The following is a 17,197-nucleotide window of genomic DNA, read 5'->3' as shown; positions in this document are numbered from 1 at the left end:
AAGCCCCAGGTTAGCAAAAATTGTGTTTCTTTTTCACCTTGTGAGTCCTTTAAAGCATTTTTATAATCCCTTACTCTTAGTAATTAAAAAAAATAACAAACAGGGATCTGATATGCATTTATTTCAGTTACAATAGATTTATATTATTTTATTAAATGTATGTTGGCTGAACGCCCTATTATAAAAGGGCAACAAAATATGATGGCGCTTCATAAAGAAACAAATAAATTTGGCTAAGAATTGAAATCAATAGAGTAAGAAGGTACTACATAACCTGCTGTCCATCCCTTACTGGTCAGTACACTGGTGCGTCCTCTTGCTTTTGGGAGGTGAGCGGTGGGTTGTAAGAGCCAATTGGAAGGATACGGTCTGTGCCGGGGAATAACACACCACCTTTGATCATCTCTCCCAAGATGCAACCCACTGACCAAATGTCAACTGAAAACAGAACGCAAGGCAATTAACACAAAATGGCCTTATAGCCAGAACCAGATATATACAAGCCTAGGGTGTAAGGATTCCTGTTCTACAACCAACACAAAGGAAATACAAATCTTACTTATTTACAAGTGACAAGCTGTATGAAAGCACTCATGAAAGCACTCCTGCCACTATGTGCATAAAAATGTATAACTTTTGTTTTCAAACATCTTGTTGTGATTAATTGTAAAGGGAATCTTAACCACTTCCCAACTGAGGGGTTTTACCCCTTCAGCATCCGAGCAATTTTCTCCTTTCAGCGCTCCTTACATTCATTCGCCTATAACTTTATCATTACTTATCGCAATGAAATGAACTATATCTTGTTTTTTTCGCCACCAATTAGGCTTTCTTTAGGTGGGACATTATGCCAAGAATAATTTTATTCTAAATGTGTTTTAATGGAAAAATAGGAAAACATATGGGAAAAAAAACATTATTTTTCAGTTTTCGGCCATTATAGTTTTTAAATAATGCATGCTACTGTAATTAAAACCCATGAAATGTATTTGCCCTTTTGTCCCGGTTATAAAACCATTTAAATTATGTCCCTATCACAATGTTTGGCGCCAATATTTTATTTGGAAATAAAGGTGCATTTTTTTCAGTTTTGCGTCCATCCCTAATTACAAGCCCATAGTTTATAAAGTAACAGTGTTGTACCCTCCTGATATAAATATTTAAAAAGTTCAGTCCCTAAGGTAACTATTTATGTATTTTTTTTAATTGTAAATTTTTTATTTTTTTTTTAATTACAAAAAAAAAAAAAATGGGGAGTGTGGGAGGTAATGAGTTAATTTTTTGTGTATAAGTAATGTATGTGTGTGTGAAAAATAGTTTAGGGTGTAGTTTACTATTTGGCCACAAGATGGCAACAGTTTAATGCGACCTCCAAGCTTCCTTCCGGAAGCTTGGAGGAAGTACAAAGAGGCTGGTATTTTTTTTTTTTTTTTTTTTTTTACAATGATCGAGCTGCTTAGCGAAAGCAGCAGATCATTGCGGGGGCAGAGATCAACGAACGGGAATGTATTTTCCCGTTCATTGATCTCCGGGCGAGCGGGCAGCGGCGTGCACGATCGCGGGAGTGCGAGCGGGAGAGCGGACATCGGCGGTAGCGGCGGGGGGTGCGTATATCTACGCTCCGGGCGGGGAAGTGAAGTCCAAAGGAGCGTAGATATACTGTACGGCGGCGGGGAACCAGTTAAAGCATAATTGCAGTAGACAAAAAAGCAGGAGGTTTCTCCCCTCCTGTAGCCCACCGTTGCATTGCTAAGTCCTTCTAAACCTATTCATAAGGTTTCTAGTGGCTGTGCCACTGTTATGTATTAGCACATACGGACTTGGCAAGCACTAGTAAGATCTGCTCATGCCAAATAGAACTAAGCAACTGCGCATGGACAAAAATATGCCCAGTCTGGATGCTGTCCGATAGAAATTTAGAGGCCCTAATTAAGGTAGGGACAGACATAAGTAATTGTAAGACACATTTTAAAACATCTGGCCATACATATATAGCTGCTAAACCAAGTAAAAATAAATAAAATTAAGAAAAAAATTGATATTTTTTTTTATTATAAAAATTGAGTGGATGAACATGCCTGTAAGCTTTGTCAAAAAAGCAGAGGACCTTTTCTGTTCTGAAGTGCGTTTCCTGCAGGAATGGAATTTGAATTTTTTTCCTGCATAATTCTTCAATGATCCTGCCTCTTATATATATCTAGAGTTTACCCCCTTAACATTTTAGAATGCTGGTCTTAAAGATATACATTTTAAAAAATGTCAAAAATTGCTGACGGTAGAAGAGTGCAGAAGAAAACAAAATGTAACAAAAAGAAACTCTTACTGAAATCAACCTTGTTTATTTTTGAAAACAAGGTTTCCTTCTCAGAACCTCTTCATGGGGTTCTGGTATCACTATACAGCACTGTACTGAAGAAATCATGAGCAACACAAACAAATCATCTTAAAGAGGAATAACTTTTTTTTATCCCTTGAACGAGTAAAGGAGATAAAATGGCGCAATATGAAAAAAATGTGGTCACCCTTGTTGCAGATATTCTTTGGTACATGCCAGAGTGAAATTACTCATTGTATTGTAGGAGGATTATTACACACTCTAAATTGCCATAATTGCCTCCTCTGGTAATAAGCCTATCGCCTCCCTAACCTTTTTACCAATAAGCGAAACTGTCTTTTTCTTCCTACTTTCCAGATAAAACAACCTTAGGGCTGCAAAAGGGCATTAAAAAGTGTTAGATAAGAACATACTCTGCAATATCCCCGTTCCTAAACAATTACAACTGCTCCCCAGGTGTCCCTCCTGCTAATGCTATGCTCACCAGGGCCTATGCAGAGTATAAGCACAGCAAAGAGCCCTGACACTCATTGCTTCTACTGGTGCGCTCCTTCCTCTGTGTTACCCATCATCTCCTGATGCCTGTAGTGGCACCGCATCACTATGGACCCCAGGAGATGACAGCAGTACAGAGAAAGGAGCACGCTGGCTGGAGCAGTGAATATCAGAGTGCTTTGTTGTGCTAATACTCTGCAAAGGGCACTGGGGAGAGCAGCATTAGCAGTGGGGAGGTGTCACAAACTGTACTTACTTGCTGTCCTATGCCCCCTAACTTCCTGTCCTATGCATTTTCTACATGGATAATCATAGCCATAATGGGATGTTATGGGGGCATGCATGGCAAATCTGTAAATGCCAAAATGGTTGTTTGTGCTAATATTCTATTTTTGCTGGAAAGGAAATGACCTGTATAATAAACCAGAATACAAAACTGATATCTATTATTTTGGTAACACTATTTACTAGTAAGGGATCTTCTATATAAATACCAAATGGCACCTAATGAAATTAGATTTTTGGTTATCCTTCGGTTCGGCTGTAATAAGAGGACACATATTAACTTACCAAATTGTAAAACACATAAGATGTTTGTTGCTCTTAATGTTCCACATTACCCTTGTAGAGAGGAAGCCTGTGACAGTCATACATATTGCTGTCTGTAGACTACATCATAATGGTTACATGCAGCAAAATTATTCACTTGCTCTCCTGGTTGTTAACCGTTTTACTCAAAGCGCGCAAGGATACAGTCCCTTCCTGGGAAGAGGATCTTGTGACATATCATTTCTCCCATAATGCACCCCACGGACCACAAGTCCACTATCAGTGTAACACCGCAAGTTGGGGGGGAAAGGGGGCAAATAAAGATGGTGGAAGGAGGAAACAAAAGCAGAAGCAAGAAAGAAAGATGTGTCAGTGAATACAAGGGAACAGCCAAGTGCAGGCAGAATCTGGAAAAGGTGAGAGGTCAGCATGTAAAGAGTCAAAAAGAGCCCAGGGCAGTGCAGAGTGGTTAGGTGATGATTAAAGTGCACCTGTCTTTCAGTACCAAACATGAAGCTCTGACATAGGGGGAAGGAGTATTACACCGGATTCTTTTAACACTGGAATTTGTAATGACATCTAAAAGATGCAAGTTTAAACAAAATTCCTGCAAGACTCGTATTTCCAATACCTTTCATTTGACACTCTTATTAGATGAAATAAGGATTCAAAGTGCTGCAGTACTTTTGTTTCATGTAGACATTCACATTTTAATTCCTTTTTGACTGTCCTGTCCTGGCAGACTACTGTAATTTAATTAGGCCATTGTACCAGAATCTTTCTCCTAGATTATTTCTTGTAAATACACTCCCAGAGGCCTCATGTCCTGACACCCCTTTGCCATCTCTCTTCATTAAAGTCTTTTTTTTACCCAATTGCACAAAACACAAAAGGGCCTGATTCATTTCACTCTTTTCTATGGTTTCTCCTAGGTGATATTTTCACATTGTAAATAAAATGCCTTTTAAGCCACCAGCAAGCAAGAAAATACTCAGAATAATTTTGACATATTTTCGCCTACTTTTTGGTACTTTTTCAATTGCAAAGTGCTGAAGTTATTTTAAACAGAAGATGAAAAATGACCTCCTAGGACAGGGGTAGGGAACCTATGGCTCGGGAGCCAGATGTGGCTCTCTTGATGGCTAAATCTGGCTCACATACAAATCCATAGGGGTTGATTCACTAAGCTACACTGTTCAAGCAGCACAAGTAACATTTTTAAAATAGGCACGCTACTGCTGTAGCATGCACTACTAACTCACCCGCGTTGCCCCAAAATGAACAACGGGTGCTCCAACTGTCCCACTATGGACCCTGTCAGATCCAGTGACTTGTAGGAAGAGATCCACACACATTGATTGGCCCAAGAGGCTGCCTGCCTGTCACTTGACAGGCAGCCTATTGGGCCAAAGTGTTGGAATCTCGTCCTACAAAGTGAATCAACCCCAGGTCAGCTAGCTAAATGCACAAGCTGTTAGTCCGTATTTCTCCTCTCTGGCTTCCAGGGAAATTGCTGAAACCAGAGAGAAGCTGAAGACGTGTCTGACGCTGCCACTGCCTGGCAGATCAACTGTATACACATCACCATGGCAACAGGGACGTGAGCCCTACTGTCCCAGTTTGAAACATTGTATGGCTCTCACTGAATTACATTTTAAAATGTGGCGTTTATGGCTCTCTCAGCCAAAAAGGTTCCTGACCCCCTGTCCTAAGAGAAAAAGTGAATTGGATCGGGCCCAAAGTCTTTTAATGTTGGAAAACGTGTTTGAAACAAGCTATGCCTGATACCATTGCATCATTAGAAGGTCAGACTAGTAGAAAAAGGAAAATGTGAATAGTAATATTAAAAGGACTATTAACAGTGTAAAGTTGTACAGTGGAGAACAGAATACCAATTACACAGGCCATATGTGCTTTGAACTGCAGTACAACGTGCTTGTTCCCAGGTCTCTCTGGATTTAGCTATTAGGCAGGCCAACCAGGTGTGACCATGTGTTGCCAAAATTAGGAAGAACTGCAGATGCACACGTCGAGAATTTGTAGTCTGGCATTATAGTATAAAACACAAAAAAAAGCCTGCGACTTTGTAGTTCACAGGAAGATGGTGGCAAGCAACTGTATTACATCAACTCTTCTAACAGGAAACTAACCAGTTTGCAGCCTGTACATATAAGTGCACAGCAGCAGGCAAGCACAGTTACACAGTTCAGTTTCAAAAGGAACTAGTAATGTATGCTAACCAACATAACTGCTTTGAGAATGTACTTTAGTTTTGTTGGTCTATGTATCACTGTAAGCAACCTCAATCTAATGTCATCCCTAGTTATCCCTTGACAATGGATAACACCTAATGAACAGGCACTCTTCAAAAATACAAAGAAAAACAAATCCAGGGCATGACCAATTTTTAGTTTAGTCATTTTTAGCAATGTATGGCTTGCTCCAAAAGGACAGGTGCACTTTAACTTTTCTGCAGTGCCAGTGGATGTGCTACCAATATGGCTGGTAGCTAAAGGGTTAAAGCATATTTTGCTTACTAAATTAGAAAGCTGGCTAATCTTGAACCAGACACAAATTATTGGCACAGAAATGTGATGTGTCACTTGAATGTATAACCCCAGTCAGACAGCCTTGTACATGCAATATAAAGAGAATGTGTATTTCTTACAGAGCAATCTTTCTCAGATTTCTGGGAGAGGGAAAGGTGTGAAGGTATTCCAGTGAGGTAATACTGCTTTTCTTTGTTTCAGAATGAATGCGCTGATGTCCACCACATATTTTTATACTCTGTCAGTCCCATTTAAAAGTGGAGAGTCATATAAATGCAACTTTTACATAGGTCTGGAAGATATGCAATCAAACATGGGTGGGGTTGTACTGTACAACATCAGCACCAAAGAAAAGAATTTAAAAAACTCACCATACTAAATTTGTCTCAATTTGCTCTAAAAACACACAACACAGATGTGCATTAATAAAAAATAATAATAATTTAACTTACACAGTGCTCAACTGAAATGCAAACACAATCTTATAGCCACATGAATATAAATAACCATACATCTATGGATGAAAACTAAACCTCTGAACATGGAGTTAAAAAGAACCAGTCTTAAAATAAGTATTTATAGTAAACTAAATATTCATTTTCAAACTGTCTTAAAAGGGATGACTTACCTATATAAAATGTCTGTTGGCTAAAGAAACCTCACAGAATCATCTTTTTAAAAACAGACATTCAAATATTGTAACAAATTGTAAAGTTTAAAATACACGAAAATATATAAATAAAAAGTACATTTCTACCAGAGTAAAATGTGCTTTAACTTACTTTTCTCCTGTGTTACCGTTACCTATAAACTTAGGCCTAGTGCACACCAGAGCGGTTCGGCAGCGTTTTTCGATCCGATTGCGGATGTGGAAACGCTAGGGTAATGTATTTCGATGGGCTGGTGCACACCAGAGCGGGAGGCGTTTCGCAAAAACGCATACTCCCAGGCTGCTGCAGATTTTGGATTGCAGAGGCGTTTCTGCCTCCAAGTATAGGAAAACCGCAAACCGCTCTGAAAAACGGCAGTTCAGAGCGGTTTTGCAGGCGTTTTTGTTACAGAAGCTGTTCAGTAACAGCTTTACTGTAACAATACATGAAAACTACTACACCAAAAACGCTTCCCAAAACCGCAAAATGCTAGCTGAAACGCTACAGAAAAATAAGAAAAAGCGTTTCAAAATCTGCTAGCATTTTGCGGATCTGCTAGCGGTTTTTGGTGTGCACCGGGCCTTACAGTAGCTAGTAGAAATCTGACAGAACTGACAAGTTTTGGACTATCCCATCTCCTCATGGGGGATTCTCAGGGTTTTCTGTATTTTCTCAGGGTTTTCTGTATTTTCAAAAGCACTTAGTGATCGGCAGTTGCTCAGTCCATCTACCAGAATAGTGTGCAAACAGGTAGGGGCTGCATCTTAATTAGATCCTTTCCAGGGAGTACTTCAGTAAAGAATAAATGAAACACTGAGTATCCCTAATGAAAAGATGGACCAGTCAAAAACCTGTCAGATTTCTCTTAACTGCTGTCGAAAATTATTTTATAGCTCATTTTACTCTGGAGGAAACATTCTTATTTGTATGCGTTTACATGTATTTTAAAGTGTACAATTTTTCACGATAGTGATCCTTTCGTAAAACCTCTAGTATTATGCAATCCTGATATTTGTCTTACATATCATCAGAGATGATCAGTGAGTTAGTAAGTTTTTCAACTTGCAACAAATTTTTGATTATATGCAGACCTCTATAGGACCAAACCAAAACATTGGCAACTGCATTTTATTGGTCCATTGTCAAGCTGCATTAATTTGGAAAATGTTACAATCCACCAGTCATTTCTACATATTAGCAACTGATAATAAGCTCAGGCAGCAGAAAAAGAAGCTCTCCGACTGATTGCTGAGCCTGATATTTTTACTCGTATAGGGGCGAAAAAGCTATGGATTTAAAGTCCATTATCTGTGACACATTCCATCCCTCACTAGTACTGCTGCTGAACTAGAGGTACATCTTCATACACAAATAGTCTTCCTGGTTGTGTTCAGACTGGAGACTCCCTAGCATGGTCTTTGTCCTTGCGTGAGAGACTTAAAGGCCAAGCCATATAGGTTCAGGAATCACACACACAAGTCTTGCAAACCTGTGGCTTTGAGAATTGCTTATGAAAGGACCTCATTTACTAACACATCTCTGGAGATCTCCATGCATCTCAAGTGATTCAGTAATCAAAATCCAATGAAGATTTGTAGGACAACTTATGATATCACCAGTGGAGATGCTTAGAGATCTCCAGTGAAGAGTTGGTAAACAAGGTTCAAAGCACCCTAGACTGGCTGGGTATGAGCAATCTACCAATTTATGTTGTCAGGTGAGTGGGTGTTTGTGAAGATTAAGATTGGAAAACATGGCAGTTTCAGACAAGTTTAATTTACGTAAATATAACCCAATGGTACCGAAAACTGCTATGTGCCAGGAGACTATGAGCTAAAACAATATTTTATATGCAGAAATATAAAAATAACATGTATGGCTTTTCTAAGTTAACACCTAAAATGATCAAACAAACTGTTAAGGCTGATGAGCTCTAACATAGTGTATATGGAAACAACAGTGGTGGTGTTGGAGACACTGACCGTTTTCTTTGTAACCCATTCCTAGGATAACTTCTGGAGCTCTGTAGTATCGGGTGACAACATATGGGGTCATCATAAAACTTGTCCCTGCAGTCCGTGCCAGACCAAAGTCCAAAATCTTAAGGGTGCAATCAGATTTCACCACAATGTTGCTTGGCTTTAAATCCTGTGAGACACAAGCAATAAGTATAATAAAGGATACTTAACTCCCTTAGAATGTGTTATTGTGTATGTTGATATACAAAATGTTGCCAAGAAAAGTCTTTGGTGAATTGTTGGCGTGACATTTATTTTCATTTTTAGTTTAAAGAGGAGCTGTTCAATCCTCAGCCAAGCAATTTAACATTTTGCCTTGAAACAACTGGAGAACTTTGCAGCCAAATGCTACATCTTGATTCAAAGTGTTCAAATACACTGCGCCAGCCACATGGAGATCATGATAATTCAATAGACAGCAGCTTTTGGTGGGTGCGCACATAGGCAATGTTCCAGATTGTAAAAGCAGTATATCAAAATACCAATGAGCTCTCCACAGACATCAGAATCTAGAAAGAAGACACAAGGCTTCCATAGCATAATACTGTAACTTCAGATAGTCTGCAGCAGATACTGCATAAAATCAAAGATCATGCACAAAGATCGCCGCTTGAACACCGGACGAGAATACTCGTCCAGTTTTCCTTTAGCGGCGCCTATCTGGACGAGAATTCTTGTCCAAATAAGCTTAAATGGTTAAGTGAGCAAGAAAGATCTCCCTACACTACGATTCCTGGTAAAAAGGAAACCATGCTACTAATGTTACTACAAGTCTTGCTAGACAAACAAATGTTTTTTTTCTTATGGGTAAAATGTTATGAATTTTACAATGGCTGGAATATTATTCAGTGCATGGGTATAGTGTGAATAGTTTGAGGATTTAATATGTAAAACTTGTTGAAGATGGAGGGTTAGTTTAGTGGCAGAATTATAGATACACATTAAATATATTGGTATAAAAAAACTTTTCAAATCTTCCAGTTAGCGTTTTGCACACAAACAGAGGGGTTTGGTTGAGAACATGTAAAAAATACAAGGTCATAAATTGTGGTCAGAAGAAAATGGTTGACAGTTGATCCAAGTTTTGTGACGGCTTATTGGCTGGAGTTAGAAAATAGGACAATTTAACAGCAAGATGACATGATTGAATGCAGACTAATTGCATGCTGACTAGGTAATACATTTAAAGTTACTTTAAGCAGACTTTGTTAAAGTGACCCTTAAGCCAGAAAAAAAAGAAAAAAAAAGAAAAAAAAAAAGAGTTTTACTCACCTGGGGCTTCTACCAGCCCCCTGCAGCAGTCCTGTGCCCTCGCAGCCACTCACTAATCCTCTGGTTCCCCAGCTGCCAGCTAGTTTCGTTTTTCCTGACAGGCCCATCAGGACTGCCCATGCGTAGCTTTTTCTGCATTCCCGACTAATTAGCGCTATTGCGGGGCGCGACGCGTACAAAAATACGCATTGTCGCATATCTATGCGTGCGTAATGTGGCAACGCGTATTTTTGTACGTGTTGCGGCACGCAATAGCGCTAATTACTGTCGGGAATGCGGAAAAAGCTACGCGTGGCCAGTCCTGACGGGCCTGTCGGCAAAAACGAAACTAGCTGGCAGCGGGGGACCAGAGGATTAGTGAGTGGCTGCGAGGGCACAGGACTGCTGCAGGGGGCTGGTAGAAGCCCCAGGTGAGTAAAACTCTTTTTTCCTGGCTTAAGTGTCCCTTTAAATAAACACTACTACTTTAACATCCATTTTAACACAACTGACCCGATGAATGATCCCTGCAGAATGTAGGTGTTTGATACCACACAGCATTTGGTAGAGTAAATAAGACATGCGCTCATGATCCAGCTCCATCTGTATTACTTGACACAAATTAGCATCCATAAGCTCCATCACGATGTACCTGGGAAAGGTTAGAAGAATGGATTTTAGTGCAGACAAAAAGATGGAACAGCGTGATATTAAGTACACCCTAACCATTTCCATAGGGATTAATCAAGTGCAACATCTAGCTGCTACTTACCCTCTTACCTGATCATTAGAAAGTGCCTAAACACACGTTCTTTGCTACGCAGGTGACCATGTGTTTTGTAAAAACGCATGGCACACAAGTTGCTATATATTGCAGCACTGCCAGTGTTTCAGACAAAAAGGAGTGTGTTCTTGGACAAGGTGCTGTGCATCTTGTAAGTATAGTCGGATCCAGTTATCGTAAATTCCAAGCGACCTGGCTAAGTAGTTTACTATAGCAAATGTTTACTACATCAGGATTCATCATACATTGATTATTCATCAGGGCTGTGGATTCGGTACAAAAATCATGAAAAACAAAAGTTTGCTTTCTTAAAACAGAAAATATTTGTGATAATTCAGGTTGGAGTGAGCTCAAGATGTCTCCCAGTGCATCACTGCTGAAATATGCAAATCAACCATTGTTGTCCTTGGAAGCTAAACACACCTCCGGAACAGTTGGAGTGCAATGATGTGTCAGATTGTTATTTGTACAGAGCTATAATAATCCAACATGCATACAGGCTGTTTCGGATTGGTTGATCCTCATCGGTGCATGGCATGTATTAAATGTGTCTCTGTGGAGTAGGACTTGAAACACCAAGAGGTACAGACTAACCAGCAAGCTCATGGTGAACCAGAACTCATTGGAGTGTGCAAGGGGCTACGATGGTCCAAAAAGCCCTCTTACTAAAATGCTATGGAAAACAACATTTTGCTTTAAGTACTTGAGGACCACAGTCTTTTCGCCCCTTAAGGACCAGAGCCTTTTTCTCCATTCAGACCACTGCAGCTTTCACGGTTTATTGCTCGCTCATACAACCTACCACCTAAATGAATTTTACCTCCTTTTCTTGTCACTAATACAGCTTTCTTTTGGTGCTATTTGAATTGCTGCTGCGAGTTTTACTTTTTATTATATTCATCAAAAAAGACATGAATTGTCAAAATAATGACTTTTTTAACTTTCTGTGCTGACATTTTTCAAATAAAGTAAAATTTCCTATACATTTGAGCGCGAAAGTTATTCTGCTACATGTCTTTGATAAAAAAAAAAAAACATTCAGTGTATATTTATTGGATTTGGTAAAAGTTATAGCGTTTACAAACTATGGTGCCAAAAGTGAATTTTCCCATTTTCAAGCATCTCTGACTTTTCTGCGCACCTGTCAGGTTTCATGAGGGGCTAAAATTCCAGGATAGTACAAATACCCCCCAAATGACCCCATTTTGGAAAGAAGACATCCCAAAGTATTCAGTGAGAGGCATGGTGAGTTCATAGAAGATTTTATTTTTTGTCACAAGTTAGCGGAAAATGACACTTTGTGACAAAAAATAAAAATAAAAAAAAAGTTTCCATTTCTTCTAACTTGCGACAAAAAAAAATGAAATCTGCCACGGACTCACTATGCTCCTCTCTGAATACCTTGAAGTGTCTACTTTCCAAAATGGGGTAATTTGTGGGGTGTGTTCACTGTCCTGGCATTTTGGGGGGTGCCTAATTGTAAGCACCCCTGTAAAGCCTAAAGATGCTCATTGGACTTTGGGCCCCTTAGCGCAGTTAGGCTACAAAAAAGTGCCACACATGTGGTATTGCCGTACTCAGGAGAAGTAGTATACTGTGTTTTGGGGTGTATTTTTACACATACCCATGCTGGGTGGGAGAAATATCTCCGTAAATGACAATTTTTTAATTTTTTTTTACACACAATTGTCTATTTATAGAGATATTTCTCCCACTCAGCATGGGTATGTGGAAAAATACACCCCAAAACATATTATACTACTTCTCCTGAGTACGGCGATACCACATGTGTGGCACTTTTTTGCACCCTAACTGCGCTAAGGGGCCCAAAGTCCAATGAGTACCTTTAGGATTTCACAGGTAATTTTGAGAAATTTGGTTTCAAGACTACTCCTCACGGTTTAGGGCCCCTAAAATGCCAGGACAGTATAGGAACCCCACAAATTACCCTATTTTAGAAAGAAGACACCCCAAGGTATTCCGTTAGGTGTATGGTGAGTTCATAGAAGATTTTTTTTTTTTTGTCACAAGTTAGCGGAAATTGATTTTAATTGTTTTTTTTCACAAAGTGTCATTTTCCGCTAACTTGTGACAAAAAATAAAATTTTCTATGAACTCACCGTACTAACGGAATACCTTGGGGTGTCTTCTTTCTAAAATGGGGTCATTTGTGGGGTTCCTATACTGCCCTGGCATTTTAGGGGCCCTAAACCGTGAGGAGTAGTCTTGAAACCAAATGTCGCAAAATGACCTGTGAAATCCTAAAGGTACTCATTGGACTTTGGGCCCCTTAGCGTACTTAGGGTGTAAAAAAGTGCCACACATGTGGTATCGCCGTACTCAGAAGAAGTAGTATAATGTGTTTTGGGGTGTATTTTTACACATACAGATGCTGGGTGGGAGAAATATCTCTGTAAATGACAATTATTTGATTTTTTTTTACACACAATTGTCCATTTACACAGAGAGATTTCTCCCACCCAGCATGGGTATGTATAAAAATACACCCTAAAACACATTATACAACTTCTTCTGAGTACGGCGATACCACGTGTGACACTTTTTTGCAGCCTAGGTGCGCCAAGGGGCCCAACGTCCTATTCACAGGTCATTTTGAGGCATTTGTTTTCTAGACTACTCCTCACGGTTTAGGGCCCCTAAAATGCCAGGGCAGTATAGGAAACCCCACAAGTGACCCCATTTTAGAAAGAAGACACCCCAAGGTATTCTGTTAGGAGTATGGTGAGTTCATAGAAGATTTTTTTTTTGTCACAAGTTGGCGGAAAATGACACTTTGTGAAAAAAAAAAACCAATACATATCAATTTCCGCTAACTTGTGACAAAAAATAAAATCTTCTATGAACTCATCATACACCTAACAGAATACCTTGGGGTGTCTTCTTTCTAAAATGGGGTCACTTGTGGGGTTCCTATACTGCCCTGGCATTTTACGGGCCCAAAACTGTGAGTAGTCTGGAAACCAAATTTCTCAAAATGACTGTTCAGGGGTATAAGCATCTGCAAATTTTGATGACAGGTGGTCTATGAGGGGGCAAATTTTGTGGAACCGGTCATAAGCAGGGTGGCCTCTTAGATGACAGGATGTATTGGGCCTGATCTGATGGATAGGAGTGCTTGGGGGGTGACAGGAGGTGATTGATGGGTGTCTCAGGGGGCGGTTAGAGGGGAAAATAGATGCAATCAATGCACTGGAGAGGTGATTGGAAGGGGGTCTGAGGGGGATCTGAGGGTTTGGCCGAGTGATCAGGAGCCCACACGGGGCAAATTAGGGCCTGATCTGATGGGTAGGTGTGCTAGGGGGTGACAGAAGGTGATTGATGGGTGTCTCAAGGTGTGATTAGAGGGGGGAAATAGATGCAAGCAATGCACTGGCGAGGTGATCAGGGCTGGGGTCTGAGGGCGTTCTGAGGTGTGGGCGGGTGATTGGGTGCCCTAGGGGCAGATTAGGGTCTAATCTGATGGGTAACAGTGACAGGTGGTGATAGGGGGTGATTGATGGGTAATTAGTGGGTGTTTAGAGGAGAGAAGAGATGTAAACACTGCACTTGGGAGGTGATCTGATGTCGGACCTGCGGGCGATCTATTGGTGTGGGTGGGTGATCAGAGGGCAATCTGAGCGTGCGGGCGATTAGGTGCCCGCAAGGGGCAGATTAGGGACTAATCTGATGGGTAACAGTGACAGGTGGTGATAGGGGGTGATTGATGGGTAATTAGTGGGTGTTTAGAGGAGAGAAGAGATGTAAACACTGCACTTGGGAGGTGATCTGATGCCGGATCTGCGGGCGATCTATTGGTGTGGGTGGGTGATCAGATTGCCCGCAAGGGGCAGGTTAGGGGCTGATTGATGGGTGGCAGTGACAGGGGGTGATTGACGGGTGATTGACAGGTGATCAGGGGGGATAGATGCATACAGTACACAGGGGGGGGGGTCTGGGGACAATCTGAGGGGTGGGGGGGTGATCAGGAGGGAGTAGGGGGCAGATTAGGGACTAAAAAAAAAAAAAAGCGTTGACAGATAGTGACAGGGAGTGATTGATGGGTGATTAGGGGGGTGACTGGGTGCAAACAGTGGTCTGGGGGGTGGGCAGGGGGGGGGGGGTCTGAGGGGTGATGTGGGCGATCACGGGGCAGAGGGGGGGGGGGGGAAATCAGTGTGCTTGGGTGCAGACTAGGGTGGCTGCAGCCTGCCCTGGTGGTCCCTCGGACACTGGGACCACCAGGGCAGGAGGCAGCCAGTACAATAGGCTTTGTATACATTACAAAGCCCATTATACCTTGTTTCAGCGGCGATCCGGGTGCTAGTAACCCGCCGGCGCTTCCGAACGGCTGGCGGGTTACAGCGAACGGTGGGCGGAGCCAGTCCCCGGCGGCTGATCGCGTCACGAATGACGCGATCGACGCATAGCCACTCCCGCAGCCGCCCCCGCCGATGGGCGTATTGCGGTCGTTTGGGCCCGGACTTTGCCGCCGCACATCGGCTGGGGGCGGTCCTTAAGTGGTTAAAACAAAGTATTTGAGTTCTGGTTCACCATAAGCTTGCTCAGAAAAAAGACTGAGAAGTTACCAGGGCTGTGCAGTCGGTACAAAAATCTTCTAACTCCAAGTCCTCAGTTTATGAAACCACGACTCCGACTCAGGGTACCCAAAATGACTCAGACTAAACTCCTCGACTCCAACTCCTTAGTCTAATACTTAAAAAGACACTTAAGCTAGGAAAAAAAAATGAGTTTTACTCACCTGGGGCTTCTACCAGCCTCCTGCAGCAGTCCTGTGCCCTCGCAGCCACTCACTAATCCTCTGGTCACCCGCTGCCAGCTAGTTTCGTTTTTGCCGACAGGCCCGTCAGGACTGGCCACGCGTAGCTTTTTCCGCATTCCCAACTGTAATTAGCGCTATTGCGGGCCGCAATGCGTACAAAAATACACGTTGCCGCATTACAAACGCATAGATATGCGGCAACGCGTATTTTTGTACGCGTTGCGGCCCGCAATAGCGCTAATTACAGTCGGGAATGCGGAAAAAGCTACGTGTGGCCAGTCCTGACGGGCCTGTCGGCAAAAACGAAACTAGCTGGCAGCGGGTGACCAGAGGATTAGTGAGTGGCTGCGAGGGCACAGGACTGCTGCAGGGGGCTGGTAGAAGCCCCAGGTGAGTAAAACTCATTTTTTTTCTGGCTTAAAGAGACACTGAAGCGAGAAAAAAAAATATGATATAATGAATTGGTTGTGTACTATGAATAGTTACTAGAAGATTAGCAGCAAAGAAAATATTCTCATACTTTTATTTTCAGGTATATAGTGTTTTTTCTAACATTGCATCATTCTATAATATGTGCAGATTACACAACACTCAGCATTCAAAATGAGTCTTTCAGAGCAGTCTGTGAAGTAATGAGCTCTCCTCTAGCAGAGGAAAAGTAAATAGTCCAGGAACAGTTGAGATAATAAAAGTCAGATAACAGCCCTCTCCACGACTAACTTAGTCGGAGAGCTTAATGGCTTGTTTGCATAGAGATAACAACTGGAGTTTCTCAACTCTTCCTGTACTGGAAACAATTACACTGATTTATCTGATTTTAATGTTTTATTTCTTAGCTGTGCTACACATACAAATCATAATATCATTTTTTTTTCGCTTCAGTGTCTCTTTAAGGTTCACTTTAACTGGGCTGTGGATTTTGTACAAAAAACATCCGACTCCTGACTCCTCAGTTTATGAAATCAACGACTCCAACTCCGGGTGTCCAAAATTGCCCCGACTCCTCAGCCCTGGAAAATACCTGATTACCATTTATATTGCGCTTTTCTCCTGGCGGACTCAAAGCACCAGAGCTGCAGCCACTAGGACGCGCTCTATAGGCAGTAGCAGCGTTAGGGAAATTTGTCCAAGGTCTTCTACTAAATAGGTGCTGGCTTGCTGAACAGCAGAGCCGAGATTCGAACCCAGGTCTCCTGTGTCAGAAGCAGAGCCCTAAACCATTACACTATCCAGTCAGCAAAGCAAGAGGAAACTCATAAAATATTTGAAAAAATAATGTACATCACAAAAAATGTAGTATTGACTCTTTACCTTTAGAAAACACCTGATTGATCTTCCAGCTGGGTTATTCCCCAAGCTGAGAAAAGGGATATTTTTCTGCGCGTTTCCTACTACTGTATTGCTATTTTGGGTGTGTTTGTGATTTCGGGAAGGGACCACAATTTTGCTCTGATTGCAATTTAAATGTGATTTCGGAGCTCAAGATGGACACTCTCCCAGGATAAATGTAAAGGAAAAAAGTGTTTAGCATGGTGCCAGGCTTTAGACAAGGTTAGATTAGGTTAGGTTTAGAAAAGGTGTTCCAGGGTACAGTACAATTATTGTGAGGGTGCCAAATATATTTGATAGATTCATTATATAGTTTAATCCCACTTTAGCATGTATAAATACATCAGAGGGCAATACAAAAGCTTGGCAGATAAGCGCTGTCCCTAGCCGTGTACAAAGGACAAGGGGGGCAAAGTAGAACTTGCACTTGGGACTAAAGCTCATTATAATATATCAC

General features: G+C 41.4%; 1 protein-coding gene across 3 annotated transcripts in view; it reads right to left on the bottom strand.

Moving 5' to 3' along the window:
* The window catches only part of MAPK8 (mitogen-activated protein kinase 8), a 72,375-nt gene that overhangs the window by 28,825 nt on the left and 26,353 nt on the right, over window positions 1-17,197 (bottom strand). For 2 of the 3 annotated variants that reach the window (XM_068255542.1, XM_068255544.1), the window contains exons 5-7: window positions 10,361-10,499; window positions 8,561-8,726; window positions 367-438 (exon numbers count right to left, since the gene is read on the bottom strand). In XM_068255542.1, the coding sequence (XP_068111643.1) occupies window positions 367-438; window positions 8,561-8,726; window positions 10,361-10,499 (377 nt within the window). Of the gene's footprint in view, window positions 1-366; window positions 439-3,583; window positions 3,656-8,560; window positions 8,727-10,360; window positions 10,500-17,197 lie in introns of all 3 variants that reach the window. The other variant, XM_068255543.1, reaches the window with a different exon arrangement.

This window comes from Hyperolius riggenbachi, chromosome 10, assembly GCF_040937935.1.
Source record: "Hyperolius riggenbachi isolate aHypRig1 chromosome 10, aHypRig1.pri, whole genome shotgun sequence".
In the NCBI taxonomy this organism is placed as follows: domain Eukaryota; kingdom Metazoa; phylum Chordata; class Amphibia; order Anura; family Hyperoliidae; genus Hyperolius; species Hyperolius riggenbachi.
The sequence above is the reverse complement of the archived record's forward strand: the minus strand, read 5'-3'. Positions and strand labels throughout refer to the sequence as shown.